An 18,158-nucleotide genomic window follows, 5' to 3' on the forward strand; every position below is an offset into this window, starting at 1 on the left:
GGTGTATTTTGAACGTTGAGAGCTGGCTCCTGTGGTTAGATAAATAAATTATAATTGCCTATTATGAGTTTGGGTCCAGCCCCTGACTGATACAACGGACCAGTCAAATGTATTTATTATGCAGTTAAAAAAAATTTTTTTAAATCAGTTACCCAATCAAGGAAGGGCCCCCCCAGTTACCCACGTGTGCCCCCTACCTCCTCTCCTCCCCCCATGTGACATTTACATTTTAGTCATTTAGCAGACGCTCTTATCCAGAGCGACTTACAGTTAGTGAATACATATTTTTTTTATACTGGCCCCCCGTGGGAATCGAACCCACAACCCTGGCATTGCAAACGCCATGCTCTATCAACTGAGCTACATCCCTGCCGGCCATTCCCTCCCCTACCCTGGACGACGCTGGGCCAATTGTGCGCCGCGACAGAGCCTGGATTCAAACCAGGATCTCTAGTGGCACAGTTAGCACTGCGATGCAGTGCCTTAGACCACTGCGCCACTCAGTGACGATTAGCAGAGCGGCAGCAGGCAGGAGCTGGCTGTCTACACTCATTGAGAGCGGGCTCCTGAATCTTCCTGTGGTTGGCGGTTGCAGAAAATATATATATTACATATATAATATATACTGTATACAGTATATAATATACTGTATACATTTCCTTAATTTCTTTTGTTGTACATTTTTATAATTTATTTGCTGCCTCTTATGCCCCCCACAGTACTGGGTCCAGGGGTTCAGTCACGGTAAACCTCTGCCTTAATCCGGCCCTGATCAAGAATCAACAAAGTGCCTGCCCTGACACAAAATGAGTGATATGGCTTATTTATTATTATAGTTCAGGGCTCTACACTGAGATTTTTTACAAGGAGTACATGATATGCTCCTAACTAGAAATGTAGAAGCACACAAATAAATCTAGGAGAACAATTACTAAAAGTTCACGAATAAACTTGTTTTTGGGAGTGATCCATGCTCAATCAAGGACAATCATTAGGTGAGTCAAAAACATTTCAGCTGGCACTTTAAGGGAGGGGCCGTTACCGTGGTAACTTGGGGACTCCTTTGTCTGTGATGAAAAACATATCAGACTGCAATGTCTTCCTGGCAGCAGACAGTTGCAGCAAACTAAAACTAACATTGAAAAACAACCTAGAATGTGAGCAAAATGATGTAACTGGCCAAGAAACAGGAGGACAAAGTCACACTTTAGTAGCCTTAGTTGTCAATTCATGTGGGCTTTGGATTTTTTTTTTTACGGTTCCCAAATGCTCTGTGTGGCCACCAGCCAACGTGGCTGGTGAAATATACAGTACATTCTTACCCGCCAATTACAAAATCTACCTGCATTTGGCGGGTGGCGGTTGTTAATTTCCAACCTTGGTCAGCAAGACAAAGGGGCTGATAGTGGACTACAGGAAATGGAGGGCCGAGCACACCCCTATTCACATCGACAGGGCTGTAGTGGAGCGGGTTGAGAGCTTCAAGTTTCTCGGTGTCCACATCACTAAGGACCTATCATGGTCCAAACACACTAACACAGTCCTGAAGAGGGCACAACAACGCCTCTTCCCCCTCAGGAGGCTGAAAAGACTTGGCATGGGCCCTCAGATCCAAAAATAGTTATACAGCTGCACTATTGAGAGCATCTTGACTGGCTGCATCACCGCTTGGTATGGCTTGGCATCGGACCGTAAGGCACTACAGGTAGTGCGTACGGCCCAGTACATCACTGGGGCCGTCGTTCCCTGCCATCCAGGACCTCCATACCAGGCAGTGTCAGTGGAAGGCCCTAAACATTGTCAAAGACTCCAGCCATCCAAGTCAAAAACTGTTAGCTCTGCTACCACATGGCAAGCGGTACTGGAGCGCCAAGTCTGGGACCAAAAGGCTCCTGAACAGCTTCTATCCCTAAGCCATAAGACTGCTAATCAAATAGCTACCCGGACTATTTGCATTTACCCCCTTTTTCTGTATTTTTTTTACTGACTTGTGCACTAGCTCTATGCACACTCACTGGACTTTACCCAGACACCAACACATACTACACTGACACTCCAGGGAAGGCACCAGAACAAATCATTTGGATGGGCCTTTGATATCCATAGGTGGGCACGTTTTTTCACGGGATCTACTATGTGTGCATGTGATTGGGGAAGCTTAGAATTTATCCAACCATTTCTAACGATTTGCGTGAAAGTTATGATTATTTTTACAGTGAGGGGAAAAAGTATTTGATCCCCTGCTGATTTTGTACGTTTGTCCACTAACAAAAAAATAATTTTAATGGTAGGTTTATTTGAACAGTGAGAGACAGAATAACAACAAAAAAATCCAGAAAAACACATGTCAAACATTTTATAAATTGATTTGCATTTTAATGAGGGAAATAAGTATTTGACCCCTCTGAAAAACATGCCTTAGTACTTGGTGGCAAAACCCTTGTTGGCAATCACAGAGGTCAGACGTTTCTTGTAGTTGGCCACCAGGTTTGCACACATCTCAGGAGGGATTTTGTCCCACTCCTCTTTGCAGATCTTCTCCAAGTCATTAAGGTTTCGAGGCTGACGTTTGGCAACTCGAACTTTCAGCTCCCTCCACAGATTTGCTATGGGATTAAGGTCTGGAGACTGGCTAGGCCACTCCAGGACCTTAATGTGCTTCTTCTTGAGCCACTCCTTTGTTGCCTTGGCCATGTGTTTTGGGTCATTGTCATGCTGGAATACCCATCCACAACCCATTTTCAATGCCCTGGCTGAGGGAAGGAGGTTCTCACCCAAGATTTGACGGTACATGGCCCCGTCCATCGTCCCTTTGATGCGGTGAAGTTGTCCTGTCCCCTTAGCAGAAAAACACCCCCAAAGCATAATGTTTCCACCTCCATGTTTGACGGTGGGGATGGTGTTCTTGGGGTCATAGACAGCATTCCTCCTCCTCCAAACACGGCGAGTTGAGTTGATGCCAAAGAGCTCCATTTTGGTCTCATCTAACCATAACACTTTCACCCAGTTCTCCTCTGAATCATTCAGATGTTCATTGGCAAACTTCAGACGGGCATGTATATGTGCTTTCTTGAGCAGGGGGACCTTGCGGGCGCTGCATGATTTCAGTCCTTCACGGCATAGTGTGTTACCAATTGTTTTCTTGGTGACTATGGTCCCAGCTGCCTTGAGATCATTGACAAGATCCTCCTGTGTAGTTCTGGGCTGATTCCTCACTGTTCTCATGATCATTGCAACTCCACGAGGTGAGATCTTGCATGGAGCCCCAGGCCGAGGGAGATTGACAGTTATTTTGTGTTTCTTCCATTTGCAAATAATCGCACCAACTGTTGTCACCTTCTCACCAAGCTGCTTGGCGATGGTCTTGTAGCCATTCCAGCCTTGTGTAGGTCTACAATCTTGTCCCTGACATCCTTGGGGAGCTCTTTGGTCTTGGCCATGGTGGAGAGTTTGGAATCTGATTGATTGATTGCTTCTGTGTACAGGTGTCTTTTCTACAGGTAACAAGCTGAGATTAGGAGCACTCCCTTTAAGAGAGTGCTCCTAAACTCAGCTCGTTACCTGTATAAAAGACACCTGGGAGCCAGAAATCTTTCTGATTGAGAGGGGGTCAAATACTTATTTCCGTCATTAAAATGCAAATCAATTCATAACATTTTTGACATGCGTTTTTCTGGATTTTTTTGTTGTTATTTTGTCTCTCACTGTTCAAATAAACCTACCATTAAAATTATAGACTGATCATTTCTTTGTCAGTGGGCAAATGTACAAAATCAGCAGGGGATTAAATACTTTTTCCCTCACTGTATATGCACGTTTTCGTGGAACAGTTTCATTTCAATAATAAAGTTTTTGTTTCTCAAAATCACTGTCACGTGGATAATCATAAAAATCTGAAGTAAAATGATAAAAATCTAAAAGTTAAAATTCAACTAAGGCGAGAGCATCAGCCATTGGTGGTTAAATAAATTAGCCCATAGAACTCAGAGATAGCCAATAGGCCACTGTAGCAGTAGGCCTATAACTTCCATTGTCAACTAAGTAAAATCCATAGGCCTAAAGCCAACAAATGAAAACAGTAGAAAATATCCTGATGAAAATTCTGGTTCTTTCAATCGCATTAATCTCTCTACTCTGCCTGTCTGCCTCCCTTTCTATCTGTCTTGATTTAAGCTATTGAAGTGCAACATTGTATGAAATCATCAACTGTATCTGGACAGAAGCTGTCGCTAGCGAACTTGCAACTTTGTATCAACTACTAGCCTATTCCCGCGCCTGTGAGCTCGGGACAGACTGGATTTATGGGATCATCAGATCATTACATTTTGCTCTTTCACAATGAGTCTTGGTGATTATCGAGGCCGGGAGTGTTGGAAAGATTTTTCAAATACTGAGGAACTATCATTTGCAATGGATGTTAAAAAATTAAAAATTAAAGACTGTTAGCAATGTGTGAGGTGGAAAAAAAATGACTGAGAAGATTATTAGTGGTGGACGTGGTGAGTTAAGACAATCAGAAATCAGACATTGCCAAATGGGCACTTTCCTACATTTGCATGCAGCAGGCCAGGTCAGTCTACCTCTATGCGTGCTCAGGCGCACGCACTTTCTCAAGGTTATCAGGACAGAGAAACCAGACACATGCTCATTGCTCACAGAGCACTCCAAACAACAGACAATTAAAATAATGAGAAAATAAATCGTTATGGTTATGAAATAACACAAAACTTGTTTCTCACAGGTGTAGCAGGTTCTGAATTCTGCAAACAACATTTCCACTCCGAGAATGAGAATGGTAAATGACTGTAATTAATACATGCATTAACATAAATGTATGTAACCAACTGACAAGGGATTAACGGTACATTTACTAGGCCTACTGGTGACATATGTAATGGGGAATTTATTTAAAAAATAAACAATCAAAGGGAAAACAATTCACACAATGAAACAATGAATGGGCAAGAATTGGTGGGAGACAGCTGAGCGTATTCGGGAGAGATACACGCCATATCTTCGCTACACACCCCTCCCCTTCTTCTTGTTGCAACACTTTAAATTATACCCAGGACACATTATCTTCACACATATTTTAGATGCTTTTCACTGACATCCGCAACTCAATCAGCTAGAAGCGCGCTGCCCAAATTGCGGGATTTCTAAATAGGCATAGGCCTACACCACAGGAGGTTGGTGGCACATTCATTGGGGAGAGCTCGTGGTAATGAGTGGAGCAGAATTTAGTGGAATGGTATAAAATACATCAAACACATGGTTTCCAGGTGTTTGATGACATTCCATTTGCGCTGTTCCAGCCATTATTATGTAGCCGTTCTCCCTTCAGCAGCCTCCTGTGGCCTACACACTTGTGATTTCAAACAAAGCTTTTTTTTAAAAAGAAGCTAATGAGCCTCTGTGGCTAAGTCATGCTCTCTGGTGAAGTATTTTGATTGTTTTTATTTAGGCAGGAGTAATGGCAAAACATCAATTTATACTGAACAAAAATATAAAAACACAACATGTAAAGTGTTGGTCCTATGTTTCATGAGCTGAAATAAGAGATCCCAGAAATTTTCCATATGCACAAAAAGCTTATTTCTCTCTAATTTAATGCACAAATTTGTTTACATCTCTGTTAGTGAGCATTTCTCCTTTGCCAAGATAATCCATTCACCTGACAGGTGTGGCATATCAATAAACTGATGAAACAGCATGAACATTACACAGGTGCACCTTGTGCTGTGGACAATAAAAGGCCACTCTAAAATGCACTGGTGTAAAATACTTAAGTAAAAATACTTTAAAGTACTACTTAAGTAGTTTTTGGGGTTATCTGTACTTTACTTTACTATTTATATGTTTGACAACATTAACTTTTACTTCACTACATTCCTAAAGAAAATTATGTTATTTTTAAACCATACATTTTACCTGACACCCAAAAGTACTCGTTACATTTTGAATGCTTAGCAGTACAGGAAAATGGTCAAATTCACGCACTTATCAAGACAACACATGGTCATCCCTTCTGCCTCTGATCTGGCAGACTCACTAAACACAAATGCATCTTTTGTAAATGATGTCTGAGTGTTGGAGTGTGCCCCTGGCTATCCATAAAATAAATTAACTAGAAAATGGCGCCGCCTGCTTTGTTTAACAGAAGGAATTTGAAATTATTTATACTTTTACTTTTGATACTTAAGTATATTTTAGCAATTACATTTACTTTTGATACTTAAGTATATTTAGAACCAAATACTTTTAGACTTTTACTCAAGTAGTATTTTACTGGGTGACTTTTACTTTTACTTGAGTAACTTTCTATTAAGGTAGATATACTTTTACTCAAGTATGACAATTGGGTACTTTTTCCACCACTGCAAAAATTTGCAGTTTTGTCACACAACACAATGTCACTGATGTCTCAAGTTTTGAGGAAGCGTGCAATTGGCATGCTGACTGCAGGAATGTCCACCAGAGCTGTTGCCAGATAATTTAATGTTAATTTCTCTACCAACGTCGTTTTAGAGAATTGGCAGTATGTCCAACCGGCCTCACAACTGCAGACCACGTGTAACCATGCCAGTCCAGGACCTCCACATCACCTGCTGGATCATCTAAGACCAGCCACCCGGACAACTGATGAAACTGTGGGTTTGCACAATCTAAGAATTTCTGTCAGAAACCGTCTCAGGGAAGCTCATCTGCGTGCTCGTCGTCCTCACCAGGGTCTTGACCTGACTGAAAATCTTTTACATTTTTGCATGTTACGTTTATATTTTTGTTCAGTGTACATTAGGGGAAGCCAGCATCCTAACAGTGCACTGTGCACCAGCCATCATTCCTTTCCAATTCGCAAGAGGCTGAAACCAGAGATATGTATATAATGACGAGATGCCTCCGCCCTAACAATGGGAGTCATTGTACCAAAGGCGGGAAGCTTAAGTCTGCATATTATGCCCATAGAAACGCATCGGCCTTATTCTGGACAGACTCACGCTTCGCCTCTTCCTCGCTGCTGAAACTCTCTCACTGGAGAAAGCATCCGATGAGCGAAACAGCGCCCCTCTGTCGTACTATATGTAGTCCATATATCTGATGCTGTCTAGCCAGAAATAGTATGACATGCCACACACTTTTGGTTCAGACAGCATCAGACACATGGTCTACACATATTAAGACAGAGGGGCTTTGTTTAGCTCGCTCGGATGCTTTATCTGAGATTGATTCGTCTTTCTGTCGGCGTGCGTCTCGGTCAAATAAATGATCAATATTTCAATATTTTATTTGGAGGGGCAAGGAGGTATGGTAGGCTGGGCCATGCCATAACGCCAGCCATAGTTGCAAAGAAAAAGCCATATCTCAGACTGCCCATCTTAATATTTTCTTTTTATTGGCCAGTCTGAGATATGGCTTTTTCTTTGCAACTCTGCCTAGAAGGTCAGCATCCCGCAGTCGCCTCTTCACTCTTCACAGGACCTGTGAGGCGTCTGTTTCTCAAACTAGACACTCTAATGTATTTGTCCTCTTGCTCAGTTGTGCACCGGGGCCTCCCACTCCTCTTTCTATTCTGGTTAGAGCCAGTTTGTGCTCTAAAATAATTTACAGCTACCAACATTGACTTATGGCATCAATATGCGTCTTACAGGACCAGGAAATCTGGTCACAATGTGAAGAATGAGATGAGACAGTGGCTGGATCAAATGCAATACCACGTGTAGACACGTCTGAAAATGTGGGCACAATCAGAATGTGGACAAGATCAGGAAACAGGATGCATGTTAGAACCAGGTGTGTATTCATTACGCCCATTCTGTTGCAAAATGTTTAATCAGTTGCAAAACGTTTTGCAACAGAAACCATTTACACCAAACTGAAAAGTTTTGCAACGAAAACTAGAGTTTCTATTGGACAGGTAGGTCCCTCCCCGTTTCGTTCCATTCGCTCTGTTTGCTTCTGTTTGGTTCTTAAACGGTAAGCGGTTTCCGTTGCAAGACGTAATGAATACACCCCAGGTATAAACTAGGCTTTTGACCAGTTGGTATGGCAGGGTTTGATATAAGAAATAATTATAGCTTGCTCACTTTTGCCTCTAGATGGTGCAATGTGATCACAGTTTTAGTGGTGACAGGGGAAACATGAACTTTCTCTGCACTTCTGATTCACCCTCCAGACATTCAAGTTCAACCACCAGTAAAATGTGGGTGAAGAAGATTATCTGATGCAATTTAACCAATTTAGACCATTGAATACCCAGATAGCACACATATGTCTCACTGACATCTTGCCAATTGCAAACGCTCTCCATACTACAGTGCCTTCGAAAAGTATTCAGACCCCTTGACTTTTTCTACATTTTGTTATCTTACAGCCTTATTCTAAAAATGGATTAAAGAAAAAAAAAACTCAGCAATCTACACACAATACCCCATAATGACAAAGCAAAACAGGTTTACAGAAATTTTAGCACATTTATAAATTTTTTAAAACAGAAATACCTTATTTACATAAGTATTCAGACCCTTTGCTATGAGACTCGAAGTTGAGCTCAGGTGCATCCTGTTTCCATTGATCATCCTTGTTTTGTTTCTACAACCTGATTGGAATCCACCTGTGGTAAATTCAATTGATTGGACATGATTTGGAAAGGCACACACCTGTCTATATAAGGTCCCACAGTTGGCAGTGCATGTCAGAGCCAAAACCAAGCCATGAGGTCGAAGGAATTGTCCGTAGAGCTCCGAGACAGGATTGTTTTGAGGCACAGATCTGGGGAAGGGTACCAAAACATTTCTGCAGCATTGAAGGTCCCCAAGAACACAGTGGCCTCCATCATTCTTAAATGGAAGAAGTTTGGAACCACCAAGACTCTTCCTAGAGCTGGGAAATCGGGGGAGAAGGGCTTTGGTCAGGGAGGTGACCAAGAACCCAATGGTCACTCTGACAGAGCTCTAGAGTTCCTCTGTGGAGATGGGAGAAACTTCCAGAAGGACAACCATCTCTGCAGCACTCCACCAATCAGGACTTTATGGTAGAGTGGCTAGACAGAAGCCACTCCTCAGTAAAAGGCACATGACAGCCTGCTTGGAGTTTGCCAAAAGGTTCCTAAAGACTCTGAGACCATGAGAAACAAGACTTTCTGGTCTGATGAAACAATATTGAACTCTTTGGCCTGAATGTCAAGTGTCACGTCTGGAGGAAACCTGGCACCATCCCTACGGTGAAGCATGGTGGTGGCAGCATCATGCTGTGGGGATGTTTGTCAGCGGCAGGGACTGGGAGACTAGTCAGGATCGAGTCAACGTTGAACGGAGCAAAGTACAGAGAGATCCTTGATGAAAACCTGCTCCAGAGCGCTCAGGGCCTCAGACCGGGGCGAAGGTTCACCTTCCAACAGGACAATGACCCTAAGCACACAGCCAAGACAACGCTGGAGTGGCTTCGGGACAAGTCTCTGAATGTCCTTGAGTGGCCCAGCCAGAGCCCGGACTTGAACCTGATTGAACATCTCTGGAGAGACCTGAAAATAGCTGTGCAGCAACGCTCCCCATCCAACCTGACAGAGCTTGAGAGGATCTGCAGAGAAGAATGGGGGAACGTAATCGCTGCTAAAGGTGCTTCAACAAAGTACTGAGTAAAGGGTCTGAATATTTATGTAAATGTGAAATTTCAGTTTAGTTTTTGCTTTTTCATTATGGGGTATTGTGTGTAGATTGATGAGGGAAAAAACTATTTAATCAACTTTAGAGTAAGACTGTAACGTAACAAAATGTGGAAAAAGTCAAGGGGTCTGAATACTTTCTGAATTCACTTTACATCTTCCCGATGTATCATGTATACATCAGGCCCTTGTTGGCGAGAAATATGTGTGCAATCTGGGTATAATATGAGTCATGACATCCAATCAAACAATCTAATGTCTGAGATTTAGAGCAGAAGGGTAACACTTGAAGTCTTGACAACTGTGCAGCATTGAAATGAAGTGACAGAAAAAAGTAAGGTATATAGGTAAAGCCCAGTTATATACGTTTTATAACTTATGAATCCATAACTATTTGGAACTCTATATTGTGGGTCATATTAATTAATAGGTCAAACTTACAGTATGAGTATTACCTATAGGAAACCAGCGGTCAAACATTGACATTGCTTGAGTCTGTGGTTTTCCTGCTTCCAAGAAGGCACCTGGCATACTCATAAACAACCGCCGTCAAAGCAAAAGTAACAGCAGTCGACGTCTCTTCAAACTTTATTCACACATTATGGAATTGGCACGAAGCCAGCTGTGGTTTTGCAATGGATATTCCAAACAAGTACAGGATTGAGCTATGTGTGTGACCCTTCTTTATCCTGAAATTGTTTACCAAGTCTGTCTTCAACCCAACATTAGTTTGACTCATGTTTGGTGTTTTACGTAATTATTTATGCTACGGTATCTCACTAGAGGGCGCACCCAGTATCTGAGAGTTTTTCAATAAACATTAATCAAATACAACCACCGACTGTTTGCTCGTTGCTGTTGCTCTGTGCAAATGTGCATGTGCCAATTGAATCTCAACAAGGAAACAGTCGGTGGTGGTATTTCATTAACGTTTATTGAAAAATAATGGATTTCAGCAAACAAAGAAAGGCATGCAACTACAGAGGACAAACATAGGTACAAGTTGGGCGTTTCATAAATGTTTTGAAGTATCATCATGGAGTGGCGTTTAGTCCGCTAACTGTTGGCATGGGCAAGCCTATGTAGAAACATGACCAAACGGTTTGACAAAAAATATTTCAAAAGCAGGCTTATCCGCAAACAACTCTGTCAAATTGTTTTCCCAACACGTCTGACATACACTGAGTGTACAAAACATTAGGAACACCTTAATTTTGCCCTCAGAACAGCCTTAATTTGTCGGGGCATGGACTCTACAATGTGTTGAAAGCATTCAACAGGTATGCTGGCTCATTTGACTCCAATGCTTCCCTCAGTTGTGTCAAGTTGTCTGGATGTCCTTTGGGTGGTGGACCATTCTTGATACACACAGGAAACTGTTGAGCGTGAAAAACCCAGCAGCGTTGCAGTTCTTGACGCCTGGCACCTACTACCATACCCTGTTCAAAGTCACTTAAATATTTTGTCTTGCCCATTCGCCCTCTGAATTGCACACATAAACAATCCATGTCTCATTCAGGACATCCCTTCAGGAAACCTACAGCACCCGATGTCACAGGAAGGCCAAAAAGATCATCAAGGACATCAACCACCTGAGCCACTGCCTGTTCACCCGCTATCATCCAGAAGGCGAGGTCAGTACAGGTGCATCAAAGCTGGGACCGAGACACTGAAAAACAGCTTCTACCTCAAGGCTATCAGACTGTTAAACAGCCAACACTAGCACATTAGAGGCTGCTGCCTATAGACATAGACTAGAAATCACTGGCCACTTTAAAGAAATGGAACACTAGCCACTTTAATCATGTTTACATATCATGCAATACTCATCTCATATGTATACACTGTATTCTATAGTATGCTACAGTATCTTAGTCACTTTAATAATGTTTACATATCTGCATTACTCATCTCATATGTATATACTGTATTCTATACTACTCTACTGTATCTTAGTCCATGCCGCTCTAACATCGCTTGTCCATATATGTATATATTTTTAATTCATTCCTTACTTAGATTTGTGTGTATTGGGTATATGTTTTGAAATTAGATATTAGATATTACTGCACTGTCAGAGCTAGAAGCACAAGCATTTCGCTACACCCGCAATAACATCTGCTAAACACATGTATGTGACCACTACAATTTTATTTAATTTTATTTGAATGGCCTTACTGACGAGCTCATTGACTTTCAACGTGGCATATTCATAGGATGCCACCTTTCCAACAAGTCAAATTTCTGCCCTGCTAGAGCTGCCCCGGTCAACTGTAAGTGCTGTTATTGTGAAGTGGAAACGTTTAGGAGCAACAATGGCTCAGCCACAGAGTGGTAGGCCACACAAGCTCACAGAATGGGACCACTGAGTGCTGAAGCGCGTTGCGCAGGGTTCTTCAATTCCGGTCCTGGAGGGCCGAAACACCTCTGTTTTTCATCCTCTCCTTCTAATCAGGGGCTAATTCAGACCTGGGACACCAGGTGAGTGCAATTAACTACCAGGTAGAAATAAAAAACAGAAGTGTTTCGGCCCTCCAGGACCGGAATTGAAGAACCCTGGCATGGCGTGTAAAAATAGTCTATCCTCAGTTGCAACACTCACTACCGAGTTCCAAACTGCGAGCCAGTCCTAACCTGTCTCCTCCCCTTCATCTACACTGATTCAAGTGGATTTAACAGGTGACATCAATAAGGGATCATAGCTTTCACCTGGCCAGTCTATGTCAGTGGTTCCCAACCAGGGGTACTTGGCCTATCCACAGGGGGTACTTGAGAAGACTCATGAGACCATAGGCCTACTGGTAAAATGCACATGAGGGGGTACTCCGGCAGAGCAAAATTCAGTTGGTGGTACAATAACTGAAAAAGGTTGGGAATGTTGGTGGAACCATAAGGAGAGGAAGTACAAACCAACGACGCTAGACAGAGAGGAATATGCTTAAGCAAAAGGCAGTTTATTAAACAACAGAGATAGCTGGTACTGCTCAAGCTACATGCATGGACCCATTCAGTTGCCTCTTATGGAGACAGTTGAAAAGGGATCAAAAACAGAGTTTTCAGCATTACTTTATACAATGCAACACAAAGGAAGGGGTCCTTCTTCTAGTCCCTTGATTGGTTCCGGAGGCGTAGAAGGCGGGTCTGCTCTGTCCAGAGTAGAAGCCCCATTTTGTGCACGGCAGAGTCCTCTGCCCTAGGCACCCGACCAGTAGAAAGAAGTGCAGTTTGTGTGTGTGCGTAACTCGTGAGGCATGAGGATGAGTGTGCGTATGCATGGAGATGTGTGTGTGAATGTGTGTATGTTCTCAAAGGAAAGACTCGTGGGGAGCAACCAGATTGTGGCCTGTGGCGTGGGTGTTGTCCTTGAGAAGATATTGGCTCTGTCCATTGTTCTTGCATAGGAACAGCATTGATTGAAAACAAGCTCCTAACATTAAAATGGGTCATGCACAAGATTTTAGTCAGACCAAGCTATAACATTTTAATATTTACTACGACAGGAACCACTGGTCTATGTCAAGGAAAGAGCAGGTGTTCCTAATGGTTTGTACACTCAGTGTAGTTTGTAATGCCATAACACTTCTTTATCCACTCCCAGGTTGGAAAATCAGAAAAAATTTACCTCGATGGGGCTGTAAAAAAACACTATACTATTCATATATTTAAGAGCTTTCCTTCCTGTTCCGGGCTTATGAAGTTAATTTCGCTCTAGAAAAGACCATAGACTGTAAAGAGCTCCAGAGAAGAATCTAGCCACTCCTCCAAAGCCCGTCCTCCGTGACAGCTGCTGAGCACTCACTCTAACCTCTAAGCCACGAGGTGTCCACGCGCCGTTCCCAGGCGCTGATTGGTTACAGACGACACAAACGTCGATGTTCATGCGCTGAGCCATGCTGTGCATTCTGCTTCCACATGCTCAGCTGAAGTGATCAACAACGCTGGTGAATCACTGGCTGGCCCTCCTCATATAAAAGCTGCGCCTTTATCCTTTGTTTATAGATCCTGAAGTGAACATGACAGTTGGTTATATTTTAGGGTTTTCTTACATTAAAGCAAGCGTTTTGCGCTGCTTCACAGTCGTAGTCGTCTAAACCTCACTCAATCAATTATATTGACTTTGACCGTCTTATTGAACAACAAAACATCGATTTCGAGTTGGAATAACTGAATTTCTTGCTGTGCAAATCTTAGACTTGGATATCGATTAAATAGCAAACATGGTTGTTATGCCAAAGAGAGTGAAGACCTTCGAAGTCATTTTCAGCGATGCTAACAAGGCTTTCTACTGCAGTGGAGACAAAGTAGCCGGGAGGATCGTGGTGGAAGTAGCGGAGGTGACCAGAGTCTCCGCTATGAGAGTGGTCGGAATTGGATGCGCCAAAGTGGAATATGCCAAAGGAAAGCAGAAATGCAGAGAGGAGAATGAGTACTTGAGATACGAAGAAGTTGTTCAACTTGATGACCAGCCAGCTGGTAATATTAAGATAATTATTCCATACAATCAATATGATAAATAACTTATTTTCAAGTGTAACGTTAGCCAAGTGGATGTACATATGGCTGGTACTGATGACGACGATGACTAGCTACTGTAGTGACTCAAAGATCAGTTTGTGATTATGATATGACATGCATTTCAAATGTGACTGTCACTGTAAGGATCGAATTACAGATTCATGTGAAGTATTACTTTAGCTAGCGGTTATGAGCTGTTCTTTAGACTGAACGTGTCCCCTACTAAACTTCCAACACTAGGCTTTAGAAGATAACATAGCTGATAGTCTAACGTAAATAAATAAAACAACTTTTTGCCTGATTAGTGGAAACTGCAAGATAAATCACCTTTATTAAATCTCTCTTTAAATTTTCAGATCATGATGGCTCAGTTATCCTTAGACCTGGCAACAAGTACGAGTACATGTTTGGATTTGAGCTCCCCCAGCAAGGGTAAGTCTCTTTGCATTGGCCTGTATTATTTTATTGAGTCAATACAAGATAAATCTTCCTCTCTGTCTGTGGCTCTGTCTCATCTTTTTGTTTCCCCACAGGCAGATTGTGTCTTCCTACAAGGGCAAGTTTGGCTATGTCCAGTACTATGTAAAGGCCTTGATGGAGAGACCTGCTCAGCCTGCCCTGGAGTGTAAGAAGCACTTTGAGGTGGAGGAGCCCCTGGATGTGAACACCCCGGATCTGCTGGTGAGTTCATCTCTCACTTATCACAAAGCCTGAACTGCAAAAGTAGAAATAGCTGAGGTGCAAGCCAACTAGCCACCTGAAGTCTAAGGCAACTCACCTTTAATAGTATTGCGGATACACAACAGATGACAATCTGAAAGCATTAAGAGTGAGCAGTCTGTATCAGACTTTTCCCTTGACCTATAAATTCAACCAGGCGTCGTGGGATTACAGTCGTGTGACATGCCCCAATGTGAAGCTTCAGGTTGGGCACCTGTGCCTCATCCTGCTCAGCTGCCTTCCTTGTAAAGCATGGGGAGATTTGACCTCCTGCAATTCAGGTCATAGGCCTTAGAAGTCTGAGTTAACTTGGCATTTATGTGAACATGAAGGAATAGAGCTGTTGAATTAGAGATCGTAAAAACATGGTTAAACATCTGTTAAAGTGAGCCCCTGTGTAACCAGTCTCTCTTTCTCGCCCTTTCTTCAGTCTCCTACAGGCGGCATGAAGGAGAAGAAAGTCACCTGCATGTTCATTCCCGATGGCCAGGTGTCCCTCAATGCCAAGATCGACCGCAAGGGGTTCTGTGAGGGCGAAGACATCTGCATCAGCGCCAAGTTTGAGAACACCTGCTCACGTATTGTGGTGCCCAAGGCAGCCATCATCTCTAAGCACACCTACCAGGCCAATGGCAGGACCAAGGTCTTCCGGCAGAAGCTCTCCTCTGTGCGCGGCAACCACATCATCTCCGGCATGTGCGATGCCTGGCAGGGTAAGACCATCCGGGTGCCCAAGATCAAGCCCTCCATGCTGGGCTGCAACATCATCCGCGTGGAGTACGCCCTTATGGTGAGCATCTTGATCCCCTCCAACTAGCATAATAGGATAATGCTAATAGTATGGTCATTACTCTAAATCAGCCAGTCCTTCAATTAGATAAGAGGATGAGCCAAGTGACCGCACTAGTTAGACATGCAGCCTTTCGAAATGGCCACTCAGCAAGTCTGATTTCTAACCGTTATCCTCTCTTCCAGATCTACATGCACATCCCAGGCAGCGAAAAGCTGATCCTGGAGCTGCCGCTAGTCATCGGCACAGCCGGCCTGGGCAGCCGCACCAACAGTGTGAGCAGCACAGACGGCTCGGTCAGCAATGCTTCAGCCAGCTGGGTGTCACTGCGCATGCCCTCTGCTCCCCCCAGCTATTGCGATGTCACCCGCGACTGCCGCCTGGACCAGCCCCTCACGCCCCTGCTGAACGACTATGATGGTGATGACAGCCCCATCTTCATGCACTCCTCAGCCTTCCAGTTCCCACCTCTGCCTGCCTACTCTGAGGTGAGTGTCTTTAAAATAAATGCAGATAAAATATCTCCATCATGGTACTAGTTCAATTGTGATTGAATTGATGAGCAGGTGATCTAACCCAAGCGTCTCTTTCTTGTCTGTTTCAGGTTGATGAGGAGTTAAATGGCAACACTCGCATGCTGCAGGTCTGCTGAACTACCTCAGCGCTTACAGAACTCTGGTCCACTGTACAAGGGCCACTTTTAGCACTTAGCTCACTTGAAAAGGAGCAGAATATCCAAATTAATGTTGGAGAAGTGTTGGACGAACTTTGGGAAGTGATGTGGTGTCGGGAATCGGAGCCGGCCCTGCATCGAGAAAGGAAGAGGATGTGACGGTCAGGAGGCAAGAGGCTGAAGTCTTCTTGTGCCAGTGCTTTCGGCCATCTTTGCAGCACCACCTAAGCTGAGCTTGTTCTGTTTCCTCCAGGACTGTTGCTGTTCAGGTTTCTGCACCTGAGCATAACACTGCGGACGTTGTGGTTTGCAGTGTCTTGTTGTGAATAAGCTGCTCCTTCCAATACCGTCAATGTTCTTAATTCATAAGAGATGACTGATAAGAAATTAAGAGGGATCTTATAGTCCTTTATAAACCATGTGATCTCCATAAGTTTCCCACCGGGGCCAACCACTTGTTGAGAAGTCCCCGACTGATTATGCATAAGCTCTTTGCTTGTTGGGTGTCCATCCTTCATGGTGTTTAGTCATTCCATATAATTCCTGTATTTCACGAAAATGTGGGATTTCATCTGAGGAACCATATTTTGTCTAATTATTTATATATATATATATATATATATTTCTTCTAAAATAAAAGTAAGCAATTTTGTGTTAGACTATTTGTTGCGTTTGAGAATTACTGCATGTTGAATATATCTTCCCAAGGGACAATCATGCAGAGTCTTATATTCTTCTTTACCAGTGTTTTTGAAAACATCTTCTATGGTATTGCACTTTCTTATGGATCCATATTGCTCTATAACTGCCTACAGGAGAGCTTGTGGTTTAGATGTTTGTTTGTTTCTCTGTGTTTTTGTTTTGAATAATGTTTCTGATTATGTTGGGAGTATGTCTCCCCAACACAAACCCAATATATTGTTGCATTGCCTCCATATTAGCAAGGGCTCAAATTGTTTCGTATTTCAAATGAGGGCTGAATCACAAAGCTGAACTGGGGTGTATTTTGTGATTAACACTCCTCGCACATGCTCTGAGACATCGAGAAACACACCTTAATATTGTCAATATATTTTGGTTTCTCCTAGAAAGTATTTTATTGTGGGATGCCTAAGCTGAATATATGTTGTAAGACTGATCTCTGAGAACACAAATATTCAATGCATCTTTTATATTTTGTGCATATTGTAAATAAATTATATTTTGTATGAGACTTTTCTATAAATAAAAAGTTGAACTATATCATTTGTGTTACGAATGTGATGTACATGACGGCAACCTACAATCATTACACTACATAGCCAAACGATAATAGTACCAAGCCACAGTTGCTTCTAGAGATGATCCCTTCTCTGAAAGGGAATTGTAATGAAAAGCCTAGGGCTGGATTCAATCCGAATTGCAGAAGTATTATGTAAGATCCGCATTATAAAATGTATGAATAGCTATAGTTAGGTCAACCAAAAGTTTTTGCGTGCATGCATCCTCCAAAGATGGAGAGGGACAGTTCATGGCTTGATCAGAGGAAGGTTTGTCAGGGAGATGGTTGAGTCTGGTGATGATCATGTAGAGGGCTACTCTGGGAACCATATATACTGTATATATAGCTCGATTGAAATTTAAAGGCAATGTTCGTGGAGACTGCATTCACGGTAAACGCTGCTTATGTCGGCTCAATCGGAAATTACCTTTACATTTTAACGCGGATCTTTTAATTTACGATTGAGCCGACATATGCAGCGTTCCCATGAATACAGTCTCCGCTAAAGCGGAAACATTGCCTTTCAATTTCAATCACG

At 42.8% G+C, this 18,158-nt stretch overlaps 1 protein-coding gene across 1 annotated transcript; it reads left to right on the plus strand.

Annotated features, from left to right (window-relative positions):
• Positions 1-13,619: 13,619 nt before the first annotated feature.
• On the plus strand, positions 13,620-17,601 carry LOC121585975 (thioredoxin-interacting protein-like). The gene is made up of 6 exons (XM_045226621.1): positions 13,620-14,134; positions 14,533-14,608; positions 14,710-14,857; positions 15,327-15,686; positions 15,872-16,174; positions 16,291-17,601. The coding sequence occupies exons 1-6, from the start codon at positions 13,879-13,881 to the stop codon at positions 16,336-16,338; spliced, it is 1,191 nt and encodes a 396-aa protein (XP_045082556.1). The 5' UTR covers positions 13,620-13,878; the 3' UTR covers positions 16,339-17,601.
• Positions 17,602-18,158: the final 557 nt, after the last annotated feature.

This window comes from Coregonus clupeaformis, chromosome 17 (assembly GCF_020615455.1).
Source record: "Coregonus clupeaformis isolate EN_2021a chromosome 17, ASM2061545v1, whole genome shotgun sequence".
NCBI classification, from domain to species: Eukaryota; Metazoa; Chordata; class Actinopteri; order Salmoniformes; family Salmonidae; genus Coregonus; species Coregonus clupeaformis.

Bases quoted from the DNA above. Each gene is read 5' to 3' on its own strand.
- LOC121585975 (XM_045226621.1), top strand. From the start codon at position 13,879: ATGGTTGTTATGCCAAAGAGAGTGAAGACCTTCGAAGTCATTTTCAGC. The intron at 14,135-14,532 runs GTAATATTAAGA...TTAAATTTTCAG, and splicing joins ACTTGATGACCAGCCAGCTG to ATCATGATGGCTCAGTTATC. The intron at 14,858-15,326 runs GTGAGTTCATCT...CCCTTTCTTCAG, and splicing joins TGAACACCCCGGATCTGCTG to TCTCCTACAGGCGGCATGAA.